Source organism: Hyperolius riggenbachi, chromosome 2 (assembly GCF_040937935.1).
Source record: "Hyperolius riggenbachi isolate aHypRig1 chromosome 2, aHypRig1.pri, whole genome shotgun sequence".
Taxonomy (NCBI): Eukaryota; Metazoa; Chordata; class Amphibia; order Anura; family Hyperoliidae; genus Hyperolius; species Hyperolius riggenbachi.
In genome coordinates this window covers 232,907,965-232,932,403 of record NC_090647.1, presented here as the reverse complement: position 1 = coordinate 232,932,403, position 24,439 = coordinate 232,907,965, and the positions used below count along the sequence as shown (strand labels likewise).

The 24,439-nt window shown below is 38.3% G+C and overlaps 1 protein-coding gene across 19 annotated transcripts in view; it reads left to right on the top strand.

Annotated features, from left to right (window-relative positions):
* Window positions 1-23,956, top strand: part of DMD (dystrophin) — a 3,066,377-nt gene extending 3,042,421 nt beyond the window's left edge. For 17 of the 19 annotated variants that reach the window (XM_068268325.1, XM_068268327.1, XM_068268324.1 and 14 more), the window contains one exon: window positions 13,479-23,956. In XM_068268325.1, the coding sequence (XP_068124426.1) occupies window positions 13,479-13,576 (98 nt within the window). In that variant the 3' untranslated portion in view covers window positions 13,577-23,956. Of the gene's footprint in view, window positions 1-6,673; window positions 6,706-13,478 lie in introns of all 19 variants that reach the window. The other 2 variants (XM_068268319.1, XM_068268322.1) reach the window with 2 other exon arrangements.
* The last annotated feature ends 483 nt before the right edge of the window (window positions 23,957-24,439 follow it).

Here is a 24,439-nt window from a genome sequence, read left to right as displayed (position 1 = left end):
TGTTTTTCATGTCCTATCTATAAATAACCACTGGAATCTAATACAAAGGGCTCCATAGAATCTTTCTTTTTCTTGCATTATTTCTTGTAATTGATGTTGAGATGAATGGGAAATCTCTGAAGCTTCTGGTCAGAGGCTGGGGACTTCTCCAAGCTGCAGCACAATAGGGATTCAGTCACACTGAATTTGCTGCCCTGCATTTCTACTGCGTTGTACAGCATAGTGAAGCGCACAGACTGCGTGAAATCTCTTCATCACGTTCATTTGCTTTATACAAAAGTGGTTTTCCACATAGCCATGTGATGCATAGCACCTTGCCAAGAAAAACTTGTTGCGCTAAAGTGGACGAGAACTCTGGTAAAGCATCTTTGAAAAACATATGTTCTTCATGACCTATATTGAAAACATAAGTATATATGTAGTTTATATGCTCTGTGTCTTTTTTTAATGCTGTCATAAATGTTCCCACACTCCTGATTACCAGCGTCGTCTTGTGGATCTCAATCCCCTTGCATGACATCTAGCTCCTATTTCTGCAGCCTGCACCTCACACAACAAGTAAAGCTTCACTCAAATCCAACTTCCAGTTCATATTACAGTTATTTGGGTTGAAAAAAAAAAAAGCGTTCCGTCCATTGAATTTAAACAGAAAATAAAGTACAACGCTAGCCTGCACCCTCACATATCCATGTTGATCGCATCTCCCTGTTATTCATAAATAAAAAAAAAAAAGAATAGGTTGGGATCCTCCGCAAAGCCCTCCTCCCTTTTCTGGCCCACCAAACACCTCTTGTTCTAAGTAAAGCCAATGATTTTTTTAGGGCACAATGGCCATTCAGTGGCTTAGGTATTGTGGCCAGTGAGAGGCTTAGTTTAACTTTAAAGGAAAACTGAAGTGAGAAGAATATGGAGGCTGCCATACGTTATTTCTTTTTAAACAATACCAGTTGCCTGGCAGCCCTGCTGATCTGTTTGGCTGTGCAAGTGTCTGAATCGCACCAGAAACAAGCATGCAGCTAATATTGTCATATAATAATGTAATAATGTCAGAACCACCTGATCTACTGCATGCTTGTTTAGGGTCTATGGCTAAAAGTATTGGAGGCAGAGGATCAGCAGGATAGCCAGGCAACTGGTATTGTTTGAAAGGAAATAAATATGGCAGCCTCCATATCCCTTTCACTTAAGTTGTCCTTAAAAAGTCCATCCTTGCGGTGATGGGGAGGGTGCTACAATTCAAATGCGGGGCAGTGGCAGTCTGCTAGGCTGCAGAATAATCTTTCTGAATTTCATTGCCACTAACCAGAGGAGGATTGGTACCACTTTGCTTATGGGGTGAACACAGCCAAGTGGCCCTTGGAAGATGGTGATATAGATGTAGGAATACTGGGCTATCAATTTCCAGCACAGGTAGTCCAGGTATTTCTTCCTCCTGCATGACTGCACAAATAAGATCGTCTTGTGTATTTTCAACACCTGCACCAAATTTGTGCAGCTCCCGACGAACAGTTTTTTTGTGGAAACTGGGTTCTGTAGGTGTTCATTCAGCTCTGCAGTGATTTTAGGTGCCATGGTCTTGAGAGCTTTTCTAACAATTTGATTTAGAGTCTGGTCTCTCTCAGACAACTTTGACTTTCAGCCACAACTGTGCTTTGCTGAGGACATTTTTCCTTCTCTTTCAAAGGCATTCATTACTTTTGAGACAGTACTCTTGAAATGCCAAGCATTCGGGCAGGTTCTGTTACAGTAACACCTGCCATAAAAGCACCAACAATTTGGCCTCGTTGAAAGTCTGAGAGATCTGCCATTTTTATAAATTATAACCAACTTTGGTTTAAATATCTGTAAAAAAATTATTTTAATTAAACATATCAAATAACAAAAATAATAAACAAAAAAAATTAACATATGTCAAGTTTTGATTGCTTAAAACATGTTCAAAGATTATGATGCCAAAATGTTAGGTGTTTCCATTATTTGTCCAACCCCTGTAGGTCTCTGGTAGGGATTGGATTGTGAGCTCCTCAGAGGGACAGTTAGTGACAAGACTATATACTTTGTACAGCGCTGCTGGAGATGTCGGCGCTATATAAATACTAAAATAATATGTATATCTGTCTAATATATATTCATTCTCTATGAATGATGAACATTATTTTACCTTAGCCAGTTTAAAAACGTGCTCTAGGTCTGTCATCGCCGTCACATGCGCGCACACCCGCCCGGCTGGCCCGTCCTGCTCCTGTCCCTGCGGCACATGCGCAGTAGTGCAAACACAAGGACACACACACCGGGACAGTACGCAGAAACACAGGGGTTTTATTAAATAGGATTTTGACAAAACTGCTTTCTATACAAATGTTCCCTTTTGATTTGTCTGATTTTGCAGCAACATATGCATTACAGGGTTGTACTAGCTACCCGTCAACTTTAATTGATCTAGTCAGACTTCTATGAGAAGTCATTTGGTTGCCATGCTGCTTATTATGCGCTGTGCAGTTGTACAAGGGCACTCTTCTCACTGTCCTTTCCCCTGTTATTGTCAAGTCTTACTCTCTCATGGAAGGGTTCTTTGTAGCACAAGAACAATTACATCTGCTACAACCGACTGGTGCAGCTGTTGTGCTAAATCAAAACAGATGTCAAAGCCAGAGGTCTGCTGTTCAGGGGAAATATGTGATTTAAATACCACCTCAATCATTTGTTTAACACTGACAGATTCAAAGGAAAAAAGTCATTTTGGTGAATGATTTCATATAAAGCATATACAGTATGTACATCTCTACAGCAAATGGTGATTAAAAGCCTAACTGAACCTTTTCATCTTTTTTTTCACCTGATTTAAACTTAATTTGCATTTAACATTGTATTATTGGCTTTGCTTCTAAAACACATATGAGGGGATGCATTTCTATTGTTTGCTAGGAAATGCTGCACAAAACCTTATCTGCAGTGTATTGTAGTACCCCAAGCCATTGCCTGCTTAGCAATGCACTCAGCACTGTGGCACACAGGTGATTCTTGCTCAGCTAACCAGCTGCTAGTAGGGAATGGCCTAAGTAGCTGTACTTTATAAGCAGCAGATTTGTCAGTGATGGGGCTGATGTTCCTTCATTGCTAGTAAGAATGTGGACAGTAGTGTTCAGCTAGCACCAGAGCAGCATTACCCCCATCATTAGCAAAGCTGCTGTCTATGGCACACAGATGATTTCTTAGCCAGCAGCTTTGACACTGGCTGGACCACTGGCTGTAATGTAAAGATATGCATAGGGTTCTTCACTAATGATCATGTTGTTGGGCAAGTAAAAGCAAATAAGCCATAGGCTCTATAATGTAAAAACGTGCAGCAGTTCCACACCAATGATGAGTTCATAGTATGGGCAATCGCTTTAGGTCTAAGGCGTCAATTCACTAAGCATTACCGCATTCGTTAATGGATAAAACAGGAGAAATTCACGAACATCTGAAACACCAATTCACTAAACCTATTACCACACTGGAAAATAAAATTACCGACTAGTGAGGTAAATTACCGACTTGTGCGATAAATACCTTAGCAAATGTAAATTTACTAAGATTAGAGCATTCAGTAAAGCAAGTACATTTTTCAGTGTTTTAAGACCTATTTGGACATGCAGGTAACTGCCAATTAGCATATGATACCATTGATAGACAAGGCAAGACAGCCAATAGGAAGAGCTTCCTGGTCCTGCTACTCATCCCATTTGATCCGATGTCTTGGCCGGCAGGACATAAAAAGAAAAATGTGTGCAGGAGGAGGAGACATTGAGAGAGGCTTTTCTGTATCGCTTTAGATTTGCAGATCTCTATATTGATACACAGAAGGGAGACCTGTAGTGACTGCATGCACATCTAAACGGATGCAAGAAGCCTTTTACTCACAGACTGAAGTAGGAAGCTCACAGTATTATTATTATTATTTAGTATTTATAAAGCGCCAACATTCTTCTGCAGCGCTATACAGCATATATTGTCTTGTCACTTAACTGTCCCTCTGAGGGGCTCAAAATCTTATCCCTACCATAGTCATATGTTTATATACGTATTGTGTAGTGTATGCATCGTAGTCTAGGGCCAATTTAGGGGAAGCCAGTTAACTGTGTGTTTTTGGGATGTGGGAGGAAACTGCAGTGCACAGAGGAAACCCATGTAGACACTGGGAGTGCATACAAACTGGCTGGCTGGGATTCGAACCCAAGACCCGGCGCTGCAAGGTCAGAACACAAACCCCTACACCACCGTATTGCTTACATACAGAGAGGCAAATCTCAGCTGGCTGCCTGACCAACTCCTCAGCTGGTGAGGCATCATCAAGCAGGGCTTATTGATTTAAAGCAACAATTTTCAGTAAATTATCGAACTTCTACCACTTGTGTGGAATTTTTTGTGAATTTGGAAAAAAAATGTAAAATACTGACTGCCGTATTTTACCAAGCTGATTTTTTTTCCCGAACATCAGTGAATTGACCCCATAGTAGAAGATAATACTAAGATAATGCCATTATTAATCACAGATCCAGTCCAGGTACACCACTGCTAGTTTCTTGTCCCAACTGACTCATCACATTGCTTTACCAACTTCACATTAGTCCATCTTTGACCATATTGGAACAGCTTCATTCACTGTGGGATTAATATACTTTGGTCATCTCTATAAATATGAGTATAGAATACTAACAGCATTCGTTAATGCGCATGTTATACCTTTGTTTTAATCCCTGCAATAAAACAGGGCTGTGGAGTCGGAGTCAGAGTCGAGGAGTCGGAGTCGAGGCAATTTTGGGCACTCTAAGTCGAAGTTGGAGTCTGAGTCGTTGATTTCATAAACTGAGGAGTCGGAGTCAGCTGATTTTTGTACAAAATCCACATCCCTGTTAAGTATTAGACTAAGGAGTCGGAGTCATTTTGGGTACCCGGAGTCGGAGTTGGAGTTGTGATTTCATAAACTGAGGAGTTGGAGTCGGAAGTTTTTTGTACCGACTCCACAGCCCTGCAATAAAATAGAATTGCCAGGTTTGTTTCTCACAGCTGATGCTTGCCACCTGATTTGCTGCCTAACCTTTTAGCAGCCCTGCATGAGATGTCTTGTCTTAGGCAACTCGTGGCAGGGCATCTGCAGCTACGCAGAGCGGCACAGGGAGTGTTTTTATTTTTACCTGTCCGGACAGCTGGATTGGCTTCTTCTCTTCCTCCTCCCGCAGCACTGCAATCCCAGGGCTCAGAAGAAAGTATCATCATTGTAGCGCTGACGCTTTCCAGCTGCCCGGACAAAGGTTAAAGGCAGGTGCTGCAAGGTGCCTAGAAGTGGTTTTTTTATGTTTAAACCAACCCTGGGGGCTCAGGGTGCTTCTGATTCTATATACAAAAACAATTAGAGGCTCTTTCTTCTCCTTCTTGGAGCACTTCTCATTCACTGTGTATTGTCCACAAACCAAAAAGCGTTACATGGGTACTTACAGGCTTCCTATGTATCGTAGCTGCATTTAAGCTTACTGACTATGTATTAACATTAAAAGCCGTAACTGTTCAATTTATTTGTGATAAATGCTTGAGACCTACAATAATTTGCTCGTCAGATATGGTAATTTTGTTAGTAAATGGTGAGATGGAGCCGCACATTAAAAAATCCTGATTCATTGGGATTTGTTTAATGGTAGCAGCAGAGCTGAATCGTTAATCCTTTTGACTGAAGAATTGTAGATTTGTAATGAATAAAACAAAAATGAGCTACTTGCATCAAGTCTAAGTTGAGAGTCTTTATTCCTTGAAAATTCTCATGGTAATGGAGAAAATTGGGTCTGGGTGAAGAGCTGAGTGCCTATTGCATTGTACTAAAATCAGAATTGGTGGTATAATTGTCGGGAAGGTTCTTATAAATCATTAGTCTCCTCTGAAGTCTGGAGAATAGCATGAATGAATAAAGAGCATCTTGTAAGTATGCTTAGAAATTTCAGTCCAGAACTGGAGAATAACATGAAAGACCGAAAAGCAGCTTACAAGTATTGATGATGTAGAATTGGTTCCATATTTTGTTCATCTGTAATGTGGAGTAATAATGGAGCAATGTGCAATTTTCATGTGCAATTAACTTTTTCTCCTGAGTTTACTCCTAGGTGATATTTTCATACTTGCCTTTGAACCACTTGCCAGCAAGAAAATACTGAAAATAATTGTGATAGTACTTTTTCATCTACTTTTTGGTAATTTTCCTATTGCAAAGAACTGAAAAGTTGTTTTGAGGAGACTATGAAAAATTATCTCCTAGGAGAAAACTCAGGAGAAAAATTTAATTGTACAAGGACCATTGACAATGCTCTTCACTTTTCCTGCCTTGAAGAAGGGGTGCTCTGTTGATACCATGCGATTCCTTATCCCATTCAGGGAGGGGTGTGGCCTGGTTCGAAGGTGGTGCTGTGGTTTGCTGATACCAGTTTCCTGGGCGTGGCTACTAAGCATTTTTGGAGAACTTTTTTGCTCACCATTAGTGATATATTTACATGCCTCTTGTGTTTCCTTTCTTTTCCACCTGCCTCCTCTTTTGTTCTGATTTTAAAGTATGTCATATGAAGTTGTTAAATGTGATATTTATTACTGGTTTTCTTTTCTTTCTTTTCTCTTATTTCCATTCTTGCTCTTCTTCTTCTTACAAAAGGAAGAAATCTCCCTGGAAAGCAAATGAGAGAGGTTAGTGAGATGTGGATTTGCTGCCATCGAGCTTGTGTCTGTCACATCTCACATCCTGTGTCTGGCATTTGTGCAGCTACCAGTCTCTTTACCTGAGTGCCATTTAGCAGTCTGCTATAACATGTAACATTAACCCCCTCTCTGGAGTTAGCAGAACAGATCAGAAGTCTAGCATTATTTCAGTTTATCCACAAAATTATCCTTTACTCGTCAGAGTGGTTAATATAGCCAGCCTTATAATAAATCTGACAATATAAAGTTATTATAATACTTTTATTCATATATTCCATTTGCACATTTTCTTTTGTGAAAATCGCAGCAGAATAGGAATTCTCTTCAGGAGTCTTGTAGGCCACCATAGCAGTCCCACTTGCCTAGGCTAGTAGCTGCAACACCCCGAGCTGGATACTACCTTGGGGGGGGGGGGGGAGGGGGAGAGACCTAGAATCACTAGGGCCATGATTTTCAGCATATATTATGTTTTAAAGTTTAAATGTTGGGCATAAAATCAAAAATCAATTCTTTATTTTTATCTGGTAAACAAGTAATAAGGATGATAACCAGGCAATCCAAAAGTTAAAATCTCTATTACTTTTCTTGTTGATACATGATCATTCCCCAGGTTACCTGACTCTTATTTGGTACACACAAAATTTGGTACACAAAGTGGAAGTTGCAGGGTATGCTGGGTTGTTCTTTTTTGCTTCTGTACATTAGTTACGTCTGAGGGGAAATAAAGAAGCAAAAAAAGACAACCCAGAATGCCCTGCAACTTTATTTGTGCGGCAACGTACCAAATAAAAGTCAGGTAAACTGGGGAATGATCATTTATAAACAAGAAAAGTAATAGAGATTTGAACTTTTGGATTGCCTGGTTATCATCCGTATTACTTGTTCACCAGATTAAAAATAATGGATTTTCGGTTTTATGCACAGTTACACTTTAACAGGTTTTTCATATACATACATATGAGTTTAATACAATCCCTGCCTATGAATTGTTCTGTAGCATAAATTCTGCAATTTAGAGTGGGATATGTCTTGGGGAGTTGCATCTACTGGCCCAGGAAGGGGTTCAGCATTGTGAATCAGTGCAGGGATCTTATTGACTCCTGTTGAGGTACACTTAGGGCCAGTGGTTGCATTCATTCACATTAGGCAATGTACCAAGGGCCCTAAGGCTCCTCGGTAGCCCCAGAAGTCAGGGACTTTAGAGGACACAAGTTTACAGTCACTACAGTATGAAAATGTAATGGGCCCCACATTTATTTTTGCCCAGGGCCCCATTTTGCCTAAAATTGTCCTTGTATCCACTGTCTCATTAAGATGAAGACAAGTCTGCTACATTTTGTTTTATTGGTGCTTTCAGAAAAAAAATACTTTAACTGCAAAATTAATTTTGGGGAAAAAAATATACCGTTTTACTTTTCATCGATACCGAAACAGTGCTTACTGTATATAGTGATATTATTTAGTAAAACAAAAAATAAAGTTTATTGTAACTATAAAGACAGTACTTTAACAAGGCCCAATTTTGTGTCTAGTTAGTTTAGGTCCAACAGCAAGCAGTCAGTTTGTCTTTACCTCTCCGTATGGTACAGCAAAGAACTGTACTAAAACAGCTATATTCAAGCATTGAGCGTTTTAAAGCCTGCCTTGTCATTAACATTTGCATTCATTGTCAACCAAGCATTGAGTTTGGTGTTAACATTCTGGTGTCTACTAACATCATTGTGTTCTGGGTTTACGCTACATGACATTGTGAAAGCTTCCAAAGAAGGCGTTTTGTACATCTGCATGAAAGCACAAACCTAATCCAGCATTTTACAGTTTTTATGTTTACCGTGTTCCTGACATAAAGCCTTTATATCCTAAGTGACTACATGTAAGTAAAACACATTAGCTGGCATCTAAACAATTTTTAATGAAACGTAAAAACATATAAAAGTGTGCTCTTACCACCCACAAGCACAGAGCATGATGAATTCAGACAACATCTTCAGTGAGTCGGACCACAGGTGCATGCAATGTTCTTTTACAGCATCAACTCAGCAGACTACTAGAAAGTAGGTGAAACAAGAGATGAGATTGGAAAGGAACATCTGTCCTAGCTTTTGACACATTATTTATGCAGTGACCGATAAAGCTTCTGTGTTCACTCTTCCTCAGCACATCAGTCATTGATTATATAACATAAAAGTAACCTAGGTAAAGTTATGGATGTTCTAAGATGGTTGTTATACATTTTTATAACCTAGGTCTGCTGTTGATAAGCTTGGATGCAAGTATCAGAAAACTGCAGTAGCCATTCAGTAACCAAGTAGATTGACCTCAATTTTGCCTTGGTTTAAAATTGAATGAATTACCAAATCTGCAGCATGAATTGACCATGGTAACCACTTTAAAGCTCACCTGAGTTGGGAAGGGAGAAAAATATACTTACCTCGGTAGTTAGCTTATGGATGGTCCAGATGCTTCCTGGATTTTTGTTGAGCTCACCGTTCCATAGATGCATCCCTCTTCATCTTCTGGCCATGCTTCATGTTCTGGACTAGCCACTGGTTATACTCAAATGAGGTCCATGCATGCTCAGTAGAACAAACTGGTGTGCATGGCTTTTTTCCTGCATGCACGATCACTTCATTCTACTAGGTCTGTGTGGACCCCACTTGTGCATTTCCAGTCTGGATGCACTGGTCCATGGCTGGAGTGTGGCCAGAATAAACATATTCAACTCTAAGGGGTATAGAAGGACCCTGTGCTGGAACAGTGGGCTGTAGGAGGACCCAGAGAGCCTCTGAACTATCCATAGAATTTGCACTACTGAGGATAGTATGTAACATTTTCTTTTTTAATTCACTTCAAGTACCCTTTAAGAATGCAGAAGAAAGAGCACAATATCTACAGCTGGAGACAGCATAATTTTTTTTTCACTTGAGAACTACATATTACTCATTAAATATGATTTGAAAACTAGAAAAACAACTAAATGACTTTCTGAAACTACTTTATAATAGATGGGCTATTTACCTACAAAGGTTATAATACTTTTCTTGCATTAGATTATAGCTATTGACTCCTCATGGCCGCTTTTTATGTGTACAAGAATTTAAAGTGTGTATAATAACATGCCGCACCACAGCAAGCCTGGCATTTTACTTTCAGAATTTGTATAATGAGCAGTGAATGCCAGAGTGCAGTCACATAGGCATATAATTGTTTTCCTCCAGTGTGTTGATAAAATAACACATCATAAGCATTGAATGCAGCAAGGGAACACAATGTGGCTGTTCAGTTTTCATAGCCATTAATGGGCTACAGATTTGGGAGTGTAGGGAGTCATGTTTTTTGTTTTTTTTCTGCAAGTTTTTCCAAAATTAGTCAATTGACCAACCAATGTGTCACAAATCCCAGTTAACACTGCTCTGAAGAGTTTTAATAATAATAATAGAGCCTTACAAACCAATCACCTGATCAAACTGATCACATCCATTACGTCGTTAGTCCTGCTACACAGAGAAACATGCTGTCCAATGTAGCTATAAGAAACGTTGCATGCTTAATTATGCAGCCATTAGAAACACTGAGGACAGAAGGGGTGGGACATTTACTTTAAGTAGAAGGTTTATTACTCATTTTCTGAAATTATATGTGGGAAAGATTTGAAGTAAACCAGAGATCATTAAACACAAAGAATCAATACTTACACGGGGTTTCCTCCAACCCCACAAACACGTGTGAGTCGCTCCGGCGGTCTGCCGTTCAGCCACGATCAACCCCAGTAATTGCTTCAGTCGATTCAGTCTGGGTCTTCTGCGCATGTGCGGGAGGTTCGCTCATGCACAGAAGACCCAAACTGGACCCAACTGAGCAAGTTACCGGGGCTGAATTGCAGACCGCAGGAGGACGGTGAGGGACTTGCACGTGTTTATGGGGCTGGCGGAAACCCTGGCTAAGTATCGATTGTTTGTATTTAGTGATCTCTGGTACACTTTAAATAACGGCCAGCTGCCAGATTGCCACCCAAAAACAACCGCAAAAGATTGGCTCAGATTTCTGGTGATGATAATCCACTGTATGTATGTCCATCTGCTAAGTGCTAAAACACTAGTCCACTCTTTTTCTGTGCAAGACTTTGAGAGTTTTCAGCAAAGGTATTTTTGTTGTTCCACCTTAATTGGTACACTATACAGAAAACAGAGATGATAAAATCACTGAAAGTAACAGTCAAACAATGCATTCAAGAAAATGTTTAGAAATAATTACGTTGTCTGAGGGAGGAGAACTGCACACACGCATAGGGAATCACAAACATCAAAAATCATCTGATTAAGCCATTTGTGTTTTGCTTTTGTTTTATTTACAACCTTAAAAATACTTTAATCTTGTGCACAAAAATAACACATTTGTGAATGTTTTGTGTTGTCATCTAGTACTGTCAACTTGCCAAACAGGTCCTTCTGGACTTCATTTACCTTGATGAGAACAGGTGTATCGGCATTTATCTTAGCTAGCATTACTCAGTTGTTACTTAAAAAGTCTTCAGTTGATTTTTTTTTTTACATTTGATTGCTCCCAATATATTTATATTCATAAAAAGAAACTTTGATTGCAGGAGGAATATTCATATTCACTGTAATAAATAATCTAAAGTTTTTTTACAGACCTGAAAAGGAATATCTCATCTAGACATTTTATATACTTTCATTTCACTATGTGCCTTTTTTCATCCTTTTTGTAATTCACCTTCAGTTGTCTTTCCATGTCCTATTCTGTCCCCACCTGCATCGAAAAGTTGTGGCTGCTGGGTAAAGAGGGAATGATGAGATGTGGGGCTAGCTGGAAAATGTTGACATGTTGAGAGCCATCCAATTATCAGTGTAGGGAGGAACCTTGCTCTCATCTTCTCTCTGAAGTAGTTTTACAGATATACATTTTCCATACTTAATTTGTTATAGATAATTGTGCAGACAGCTGCCTAGTTGCATACTGATGTAGTTCAAGGTCTTTAAAGGGAGTCCTTTTACTTTCTGTCTGGATTTGTTTCTGTTTAGTTAATTGTGGTTGTTTTAATGTAAATCCCAATATATTTATTTTAATAATGTTCAATATGTTCTTAAAGCTTAACTCCAGGAGTCCTTGAATTCAGCATGATGATTAGGCAAGCCCCACACACTTCCATTTGGTGGCGTATATTAAAATAACTGATTGAAAGTATTGAAATTCACTACTTCTATATACACCTGCTTCCTCCAGCTGATCAGGTGGAGACCATGCTCCAATTAAGTGACATTGGCTTCAATTCATCAAAGGGTGTTCGATAAAAAAATCCCAGTCCTTAAAATACCGCATTCGGTATTTTACACTTCACTGTGCTAATTCATCAATATTTTCACACATGTGGTAGATGTTCGGTAAGTTACCGAAGAGGTCCGTGCAGTGAGGGCATTACAATAGGAAAGAGGCAGCACCGACATCCCTATACATGTGCCTTTTATATTTGTTGTGCTGCCTCTGCTCTTGCTGAATCTGTCTCATTAGTCTTAAGTTTCTATTTACTTGCCACAGCTTAGATGAACTGCTGAGAAACATTACACATTCCCTGCTTAGGTCATTTTGCCACAAGCTCCCACTTGCATCCCTGCATATTTAAACAGGCACTCAAGGGGTTACACTACCGAAGGGTGCCTGGAAAATAACTTTAATTCTTTTCTCTCCCCTGGCTGCCTGAGGGGGTCTGTTCCACCCGAGAAGCCTGGCCAACCTATCAGCAGCACTTGCAGGGGAGGTTTCTATGGTCCTGTCACACACGGAGAAGGCATTCCAAGCTCCTTATCGACAGGGGAGAGCTGGAGATAAACACCCCACATGTTATCGAATGCTGTGAGCTTGATGAATTAACATTTGCTGACATTTTACTGACATGTGTTGAGGTAATCAATTAACAAGTCGGTAATTTATCTCTCTGCACAGGAATGTCTGCTTCTCATGCGGTAACTGCTTTGATGAATTAACATTTTACTAAGTGCTCCGTAAAGTCAGCTGTTTTCAGCATTACCGAATGCGGTAATGCTTGATGAATTGAAGCCATTGTCTGGTATAATGCCTATAATGTTGGTTCTATTTTTGATGGATTAAGCATGACTGCTTTTTAATGGCTGTTTTTTAATGCTGTGCTGGTTTTCTGAACCAATGCAACTATGCATTCATTTTGGTCTACAGGAGTATTGTTTGCGTTGATAGTTTAATTACAAGCCACCATGGAGATGTGGGAGCAAGGGGAGGGCTGGTGGCATCATATGGTTGACGATATGGCCTGTACAGCAAGGGTCCTGGTGTGAAAGTTTCTAAAGAAGTGCAGCAATTGCTGCCAGAGCTGAATTTCAGTATTTACAGATGTTCAGAGTATTGCAATACTGTTTTGGGGGCCCACCTAATTTTTGTGAAGGCCAGCTTTAATCCTTCATGGACATGGCATAATTGCATGGAAAAATTAGAAAAAAAGGTCTGCATTTAAAGTCTGAGTTTAAGTCCACCATGTTCCAGTAATATTCCCACTAGAAAAAAAATGAATCAAATATTAATTAATTTTCCCAATACATAAAGTGCCTATGCTTGTGTCAACCTTAATTGCACTGAAGAGTGAAGACCCATGAGATTGCTAGCAGTGACTATATTGCTTTTAAAGCACTTTGCACTAGAATTTAATACTGGAATCTTTTTTTTTTTTATTATGTGGTAATTATAATGCATTCTTTTATTTTTCCTTTTAGGAAACCATGTAGGAAATCTCTTTCACATGGCCGACGATTTGGGAAGAGCGATGGAAACTTTAGTCACAGTTATGACGGATGACGAGGTGTTAGAATAACAACTCCCTGCGCACCGCATGAGTTTTTTTTTATATAACCATCTTCGTACTTCAAAAAGGGGATTAGACTGTAAGAGTTTACAAGAAAATATCTATATTTTTGTGAAGGGTAGTGGTACTATACTGTAGATTTTAGTAGTTTCTTAAGTCTGTTATTGTTTTGGTAACAATGGCAGGTTTTAAATGTCTATGCAATTGTACAAAACCAATAAGAAAACTACATGTAAAATCTTGATAGCTTAACAAAATCTTGCCATTTCTTTTTACAGAGGGCAGTTTTGGGTTGTTTAAAAAATTTATATCAGTTATAAAGATTGTAAACTAAAGTGTGCTTTATAAAAAACAAAAAACAATTTGTTTATATAAAAAAAAACCTTTAAAAAGGAAAAAAAAATCAAAAAACAGTGCATTGACTTTAGAATCGCCATGGCTTTGTAACTGTATATCAACAATATTCATGTTACGTGACATTTTATTTTCTTCCTTCTGGTTCAAAGAACATCAGTTATAGCACCAAATATGACATGGACTTGCGTTCCACAGACATGTTTGTTATTTGAAGAACAATGGAACTGGCCAAAACCATCAACATCCATTCATTGACTTGAGAACCATCAAAACCAGCATTGGAAACCTCGAGCTAGACTTAATGTAGAGTTCTGTCTTTCATTTTATGGGGCCTGTTGCACAGATGGTCCTAGCAGCCATTCATTCACCGAAGTAAAATGCTAACTTACCAACAAAATTATCTTATTGGACAGCCCACTAAAAAACAAACACAACATTTTTTGAGCCTGTACCTCGCATCATAGTATGAACACTACAAAGCCCCATGAGCAGGGTTTTTTTTTTCCAGCATTGCAATGTAAAATAAAATCTGTTCATTTTAGACAGTATGACAGAGTATCAAGTTAGCAACTGCAGACATTTTTCACTTTTTGAAGAATGATGGCTAGAGTAAAATGGGGCCATATATCTTTTAATAATTTAGTGAAAAAGGCAAGAATTACACTGTAACCCATAATAATCAATAACATCTTAATATAGTAAGACCTGTATGTCCCCTTAGACTGTTGCAGGCACAGTGTTAAGAATCTTCTGCAGACTTACTAAATAAGGCTATCTGAACATAATTTATTAAATGAAATTATTAACTTTTTAGATAATATTGCTAATAGAGATTAAGATGCTTGATTTTTCTTTGTTCTTTTAATAGAACTAGCAAAGCTTATGGAATAGGGCAAGCTGATTTTTTTTTCAACAAATACTTATCCAGGAAAGGAACAAAAAAAGTAAAAAGGGCTCTCCTCTAGATTCCTTTCCAGTAATTTATTTTCATGCACCATATACTGGGCACTTATAGTAACCTCTAGAAAGACTAAAGTATTATGCTCCTATATAGGTTCAGGATATGATTATGACTTAAAGCATACAGTAAGCAATAATTAGATGGGCGAGTAATTCGTTTGTGTGACACAATGTCCAAGGCACACTATACCAGAAAACTGTGTGGACTAAACCATTTACATTACAGTCACACAAAAAAGCCATCAGATAGCATAGGAAAAGGGGAGTGCCATTTGTAACCACAAATTATTTTTTTCTTTTTAGGTTAAGGTACTTGGCTTAGTAACAGGGTTAACTACATTAAGAGGAGTATCTGCAATAGACACCACTCTTAAGGTGCCCATACGTGGTACAATTTAAAAAAAAAATTTGATTAGATAATTTTGTTCGATTATTCAGTTAGATCGAATATAAAGGTTTTTCCAACATGTCTGATCTGACTTTTATAGAAAAAAAAGGGATAATCCTTTGTTTTTCTTGATCGGAAAAAAAGGATTATTTTCTACTTTCATTCGATTAGATCATTTTGGTCGAATAAACGATAACATTTTTAATGTACCATGTATGGGTACCATTACTCCAGTTCATGCACAGAATGAAGAACTTGATAGCTGTTCATTTCTATGCCTCTACTGGACCTGGTCAGTGAGATAAGAATTTATGATGATGCTGATGGATTATATGTATATTTTATGCACATAAGCAGCCTGTAGTTGGAATAATCAAAATCATCAGTTACTGCATTTATCCAATTTCAAGCTGCACAGGTTTGCGTAAAATTAACATAAACTATACTTGAAGTCAAATTTACCGTCCCCACATTGACCATGTCTGGTCTCTGCTGATCCCAGCATGCTCCACTGATTGCTCTGTAACAGTAGACACACAGACACCACCATCAAACTCTTCATTCTTTGGATCATACACTGCTGGAATAGTGTCTCTCATAGACACATCTACCTGTATTTAACAGTATCACTAGGTTAAGTACCTTAAAGCTCTGTTCAAGAATTATTATTTTAATCCAAGGCCTCCTATCTCATATGTGACAGAACAGTGCACCTTCCAGCTGCCCAAATTATAGCCCTTGCCCTATGCAAGTGTTCCCATAATTCTTCCGATTACAGTGCTCATGTGGTAAAGCACTGCTCACTCCCACAATTACCTGTGCCATATCCCAGAAAACCATGCACCATGGAAACGTTGGTCGGCTTGTAAAAGTAACAAGGGCATTCTTTATTGTATTATTGCCATAAGGTTCAATATTTTTATTCTGGTAAAGAGATGGCCTGCAATTCAAATTTTAGGGCTTATATGCAAGAATATTTTCAGATACTTCTGGTATGTTTGATCTGACATGCATTCCACAGAGGGAACTCTGTGATGGCAGATGTGAAATTAGCCCACTGATGTCCTGTTGCCTTGCTTCCAAGAACCATTGGATATGCTTAACTATAGTAACTATAGAATTGGTATCTTCTTCGTAGGGTATTTTTACAGCTGAGCTGTACTCACAAAGTGCTAGAGGCAGTTAGAAGCAAACATACCACATTATAGAGATGATCAATGAGATGCAAATATTTCATACAGGATTATGCAAAAAGTAAATTTTGTATACAAATGTATGCAGCTTGAAAATGGCACAATCAGGTTCCACTAAGGTTTACATTGATTGGTCCTTTTTTGCATACAAATTTTACATAATCCTGCATGAATCCCGAAATATTTGTATCTCATTGATCATCCCTACCACAGTATATCATGTGCCCTGTTTACATTGTCATACTTAAGAAATGTAAATGAAGACTTCTCTAAGTTTTATTGAAATTCTTAACCGCTGCAATGTGTCCTATTGTCCACGCTTAGTGAAAACCTATACCAGATATTTCGATAAATTGTGAATGATGTTTTCTTAGTCTATTGTTTATCAATAATGTGATTACCATGAATTTGTAAAGTATGGTATTCCTTTAACATGATATAGGTTTGTGATAAACACCTGAAAGATTTTGTTCTGGAAAAAAAAAATGTCCAGATGAACCAGGAAGATCAGATGATGACAGAACATTTTGAGTAAACTGTCTCCGTGTGCCCTAATCCTCAAACAGCTCTTGGTACTCAATGCAACTAACTAGGGAACTACTCTTATGGGTTAAATTGTGAGTTTTTATTAATGCACAACCTCTATAAAGAAACCTAAAGAGCAATACGGAAGCATTGCAAGCTTCCTTTTGAAAATGCCACTAGCCTGCTGAGTCACTGTTTCAGAACAAATATGTCGAGAAGGAGTTCTTTCTCAAGTCAGACTTCACTCGTAGCATATTTGTTGCACATGTGTGACTCAGATGGCACTGAAGCCAAAACATAAGTATGGCAGCCTGGCAAATGCCATATGTTTAAAAAATAAAAGTAGCAGTCTCCACATCCCTCTGAGTTCAGGTACCTTTTTAATTGTTTTCTAGGGGCTCCCACTGTCCTGTGACACGAGTAGAATGGCATATTTACTGTATGTGAATTGAACCTGTCTTAACATCACACATAATATGCGGTGCAGAGAAGTATGCTTTTACGTTAATTTTTATTCCTCTGCACACAGTTCAGTGTTTGATGATTAAGCAGGCTTATTTCAGTGTTTCCTCTTGAATAAAAAGACTAACAAGGCTCCTAGATGATTATTTTTTGAAATGGCTTGGTTTATCGAAATAGTCATGTACCTGTGTCTGGGCAACTCTTGAATCTGTATGTCTGTCAAATCTGCACACTGGCACTTTGGAAATATATAACGGGGTCTACTTTGTTAGGTACTAAAGAGAAAAATGTTAGGTTGGTGACTTGCTTTATTTAAAGTTTTCTCCTGCTGGTAATAGTCATTGTCAGTGACTAACCGACTAATTACCAGGAACACCAATGCCACTTAAAGGAAAGTAGGTGATTGCTGCATCTCATCACCAAAAATTGTAGCTATTTCCTTATTTTGTCGTGTCATGTGAACGGTGGAGCGGTTGTGAAGTGAATTGCTTTAACAGAGTTCCCAGAAATTATAGCTCTCTAGTAAAAGCAATCAGCAAAATCCATTTTCACCAAATGCGTTTTCAGCTTCCCATCGGAGTTTAGATCAGCTGCACTGCAACATGTCAACACTTTGAAACAGGGTAGAAAAGCTACAACTGTGTGTTTATCTTCAGCACTCCACACACTGGTATGTAAGATTGAAGTGCGCCTGTAGAGCCGCCAGATGCTTCCATCAGTTGCAATGTTCTGTTAACAGGTCACACGCTCCTTATGGCTGACTGATAGTAGCACGTCAGTTGCTGTGTATGTGTGGACATCTTTATTCATCCATCTGGTACTTTCTAGTGTGGGAACATTTACTGCCTTGCATCTATTGCTCTCATACCATGGCTAGTGTGCTAAGGACAACCCATATGATTTTTTGTTTTGTCATCAGGCATGGCTGACCATGTTACATCTACCTCACTATGGTTTTATGGTGTTTCAGATTATGTCAACAACATGTTGCCACTACATTTACCACTATATTTAAATGTACCCGTTGTGTAGTAAACCAACATTTTAATCAAGCATTTTGTTACTGTAGGCATATTTAAAAAATGCAATTCCCAGCCTGAGAGAACTACTGCTAAACATTTATCATTTTATCAGACGTTATTGATTTGTCCTATTTATGCACTATGGAGATTTTCAGATAAAAATGAATCTATGGATCCACTTGCTGATGTATTCTCATCACATTATTTGTCTGCCCACCATGAAGTGTCAGGCTGCCGTTTTTTAAATGTAAATGAGCAGCTTAAGAGCAGAATGATGATTTATTTAGTTTAATCATGCTGTATGTACCAAAAGTAGGCATAATCTCTATCTTCATTTTAAAAAAAAGTTACATTGCTATTGCTATTTTTAAATGTGACTAAAATGCCAGGGAGCAGTCTGAGAAAGTATTAAGTATTTATCGTAAAATTGTCAATCCTTTATAGTTTAAACTGGTTAATCAGCAATAATTTGTCTTAGCAGAGTTGCAAAAGAAAGAACTAAATGGTTAGTTAGTACATCAGTAAAAAAAATCCTTAAAGTAACTTACTGTACAAACTCCTACTGGTGCTAAAAATAGCTTTGGAAATAGGGAGAAAAAGCTAAACCACTTGTTAAAATAATATGACAAAACAAAGGTTTTCATTTTTTTATAGAGAGTTAAGTTTTAGAATGTGTGTAAAAAATATTATCCACTCTGTTCCTGTTAGGGAGAGACCACCATCACTTCTTGTAACTCCATCACCAGGACAGGAAGTTGCAATTGACACCAAGGCTTCACTAGCCATGATAAAACTTCCCAAGGGTTTAAAATTTTGGCACATTGCTAAAAGAGGTTATTTCTCTGTCCCCACTGGGATATTTTGTTGCACTCCTTGTTCCAGTTAGTGGGTTAGCAAGCAAACTGATGCAGAATCTTTTCAAACTGTAACACAAACCGTAATAAACACCTGACAAAGTTAACTCCTTCTAAACTTATCCAAGAGTATCACTGAATAATATGTAGCCATTTACCCCCAGCACATCCCCCAAACTGCAACACCCAAGTCTGTAGAGTTCTTTCAAGTTGAAGCCTTCTCTCGTATAGTCTTGGAAAGTCTGGTTAGCATGTGATTTCAGTTTGTTTTAAATGAAGTAATTGATTTTCTCAAGGACAAAAGACTGAACTTTTCTATGTAGGTTTGATCCTTAATCTAGACGTTCAGCCAAGACTTTCTGTTAAAGTGGCCATGATGAAAACCTGAACAATATAAGCTGAAGATGTAATGAGAAAGTATACAATAAGTGGTTACCCACTATGAAACTGCATGATGTAATTAAGTAAGTAGCTGGATAGTGTACTGGTTAAGGGCACTGCCTTTGACATGGGAGAGCAGGGTTCCAATCCTGGCTCGGGTCAGTACCTATTTCAGTAAGGAGTTCAAGGCAAGACTCCCTAACACCGCAGGGTGGTCTCTTGAGCACGCTCTTAGTGGCTGCAGCTCTTGAGCGCTTTGAGTCCAACAGGAGAATAGCGCTATACAAATGTTCGGATTTGGATTACAATACATTTTTTTGCTATTTAATATACAGAACCTAGAAACATGATATGCAAGTTAGTACTATGGCTAAGAGTTGCAGGAGGAAGTCCCTTCATTTCCAGCCTCTTTGTTGGTCCCTTAATGTGATGGATGGCTTCACACTGACTCGCCTTATTCAGTTTCACTCTGCCTTATATAACACACTTGCTCTAATCTATGGATCTAATGAAAATGTAGACATGCAGCTTTCACTGTAGGTAGCCTCTGATTATGTAATTTTTCATCACATGCTCTGCTTGACCTGGGTTTATTTCAGGCCTGCTTTAAAGTAACTCTGTATGAAAACTTGTCAGTGTTCAGTGAGGGAAAGGCTCTCTATATACTACAGGTGTGTCAGTCGTTGTGTAGCCAGGAGCATTGCCAACCGCATACATGACTGGAACCATACACCCCAGCCAACCACATATCGTATGTCAGTTGTTCATTGCAGCAGAGGCTATCTTGTCATTATCAGTGTGGAAAGAGAGAATGGCTACATCAGTTTCCATAAAGTTAATGAAAATGTGTGGTGCATTGCACATTTTAATTTGAATCAAAAATCAGATCGTATACAAATCTGGATGGCATATAGTGTACAAGAGGCCTCGCCCCTCTATCCTGCAAATAGGAATAAGCATGCACACTAGATGGTGCATGTTCACATTCACACCCTAATGATTGTTTTCAGGTGGGTCTTCACACATCCTTCACACAGCTTCTACAGTGATTAGGTGCCTGAGATTCAACAGGCATTGAGGTAGAAGCGGCCTTCATTCACTTTCCCAAGCTGTAGCAGTTACAGGGTAGGCAATGTAACTCAGAGAGTGTGAGTGGGAGTTTAAAATGGCTTTTCTTCTTATTGGTAGTTTTGCCTGGTATTACTTGAGTTTTGGATAACTGTCATTTGATAATATTTATGGACTATTAGCTTCATGTCTTAAATTTGCTGGTGTGCTGCACAAATGTAGCTAAATAAGTTTGCATAATGCTTTTTGTTACCACTACATGGTATAGTATATTTGACTGTGTCCCAGAAGGTACATACATAAGGCAGCACTAGGGCTGGTGTTTGAGTTTAAAAATCATAAGAATATTAACTGCTTTCGGACGGCAGTGATTAAAATCTACGCCCTGTTTGGAGGCTGCTGCTCCTCTCACCGCTCCCGCCGATCACATCGCTCACTCCCTGCCACAGATCACTCGCCCTGCAGTTGGTATGACAGAGTACTGTGGGACAGTCAGGAGTCGATTTCATTGGCTCCTAACACTGTCATCAATGTGAGCCAATCTCATAGACATGGCAGAGTGGGTGGCCTGAGACGACGGGTGCGCGGCGATTCGTTGGTATGCGACGATTTCTGGTACCAGCAGTCTCTGGTCCTTAAGGGGCCAGAGACTGCTGGTACCGAAGGGGTTAATAAAGCATTTGTTATTTGGCTACACAGACATTAAGTGGACAATCACTGAAAGCCCTCCCCATGCACACAATATCTAAAGCATATTCTTTTGCTGAACTGTTAACATGAATTGCACAATTTAATGACCTGTTGACAGTTGTCCCTGTAACTCCCATTGTGTTCTTCCACCTGCTGCACACAGGGTCTTGAGCAGAAGATAAAAATGGATGAGGGGGGTATTATGTGAAGTTTTTAGGCAATAGTAACGGAGGTGAGGCTTCACATCTTTTTGTATTTTAGATTTATTAAACTAAAGGTCAACGCCTGTGATATTAGAACACAAGGGATGCATTAGCTCTGATAAAATGACTAATTTGCGCAATTATAATAATAATGAATATTGTTATTATTTTTACTTTGACTGTTCATTAACTGGCTTTGCTGTACAGAGTAGCAGCAAGCATCATGCTAACGGGTAGCAGATGTGCATAGTACTACTGATACACATGCTGCTCCAACTCCTATGTAATTGAAGGACTATGCAGTATGTTCTGATGACAGAATGTAATGCACATATTCAAGCATTAGTTCATGTAGTCTTCTAACCTACACTACAGTAAAACCTAGATGTCATCGTTCATATGGGTGGTTTTTATTCCATCACTAGTGCACTGGAAGAGTGCTTCCCAAACCTGTCCTCAAAGTCATAAAACAGTACAAATGTTGCAGGTAATCTCACAAATTTGTAGCTTATCGGTGTGATTTAACTACCTATATAAATAGCCACGAAATGTTAACTGTTTCTTGGAAACCGAGGATGGATTTGGTGAAACACTGCTTCAGTACACTTATGTGTAATACTTGAAGGATAATGGCTTGTATCTAATTACCTTTTTTCATGAGTTTTCTCCCATGAGGACATTTTTCATCTTCTTTTACAAAAAATAACTTTTCAGAACCTAACACTTGAAAAAGTGGTAATAAAAAATAGGTAAAGAAGTATTCCATGTATTTTTAAACCTTACCAATATAATACATTTAAAGCTTCCAGATTGAAAAAAAAAAACTAAAACTTTCTCCTTGGAGAAAACTGAGAGGAAAAGTTAGTAGGATATGGGCCAGTGGCCCTAATGCAATTCACTTTTTCCCCTAAGCTTTCTCCAAGATGATTTTCATACCTTGCCATAAAATGCTTTTTAAACAACCAGCAAGCAAGAAAACACCTAAAATAAATTTGATAGTACTTTTTCACTAACATTTGGGAACTTCTTTCATTGTAAAATGCTGAAAAGTTGTTGTTGTTTTTTTAGAGAAGATGAAAATTATCTCCTAGGAGAAAACTCAGGTGAAAAAGGTAATTGGATATGGGCCAGTGTCTCATAATGAATCTTAGTGGATGCAGTTAGGGAAATCTACTCTCTCCTACTCCTTCCCCTATTCAATTAGAATATGAAGTTGGTTTAACACACCTGTTTATATTTTTATGTATTTAATCTTAGAGATTGTAGGATCACATACAATTGTACTTTAATATCTATAGGTAAATTATGTGTGCTGTATGCACTTTAACACACCTCTGTTATCATATCTAGGAGTTTATAATTCTCCTTCAATATGATGGCTTAGACTAAATAATGTCAGTGCTCTGAAAAGGAAATGGGGCTTATGGAATATGTCCAATCACGGATGGATATATATTCAGAATTTTCCTAAAAAATGCACCCGTATGAATATAACCTTATATATTGCAAAAAAAATGTAAACTTAAGTTTAAACATACCTCAAGCTCTAGATCTTTTTAATCTGCCCTTGAAATCTAGCATTGCCACCAGCATTATCATAATGCATACTTTAACAATATAAACTACAAAGATGGTGAATGGCAGGGTGCGTTTAGTAACAGAGGAAGGGCTAACCTCTGGGCTTTCCTTCACTCTATTTTCAAGTATGCGCATCAAAGATATATTTTTCAAAGGGATCACCTCGTCCTTTCCAGATACACATAAGTAAGCTTACTGTTGGCTCCATGCAACGGTTGTCCTCTCATTTCATTTCAAAGATTGGTGTGTGTGTGTGTGTGTGTGTGTGTTCCAGACATGTTTTGAACACTAAGGGAATTTGCACGTTTTTTGTTTGTTTTTATCTTACCTTTTGGTTTGTATCTATTATGCATTAGTTTTGCGTGTGTCTCAAATATATATTTCTATACTTATTAAAAAAAGGGGAAGCTTTATTGCTGCTTTGAACATTACTTAGAAATATTGTTTTAAAAGAGTATTCTATTGCAGAAATGACTCCATGTTAATACATAACATCAGCATTTGGCATTTTTGTCATTTATCATCCTGACCATCAGAAGAGATTGTGTTTTAACACCTGACATTGTCGAAAATTTACTAATTATTTTTATATACATCTTTGTTTTACTCCTGCATTTTCACTACATATCAAGTTCACCAAAAATATGCCTTACTATTGTATTATATAATGCTTTACTCTGTATATCAATAAAGCACGCAATTATGTTACTTATAAATGTCTACCTGTCTTTTATTAATGATATTTACAGTACGACTGAGGAAGGCTATGAAAAAAATGGTTTAGCCAAGTGATTAGGACAATAGGGATGATTTCTATAACTTATAATGCAGCTCTATGCCTAATACAAATTATCCGTTCTGAAACAATACCATGAAAAAACATTTGTCCCATCAAATGGCTGGAAATCAGATTAATGAGTAATAGTAATAGGTTTTAACATAAATGTATATTCAAATTGCTGCAATGTACGTCTCTTGTACTAAAGAGGTAATAAGTGAGAAAACAGAACCTTTTCACTTGCTCAAATCTAAAGCTACCCATATTTTTCGGCATATAAGACACTCTGGACTATAAGTTGCAACTAGGTTTAGAGGGCAAAAAGCATGAAAAAAATATACTAAGCCGGGTGTGTCCGTGGTCCAGGAGCATCTTGTAGATGTTCTCCCCCAAATGTGTATCTCAAGTGTCCC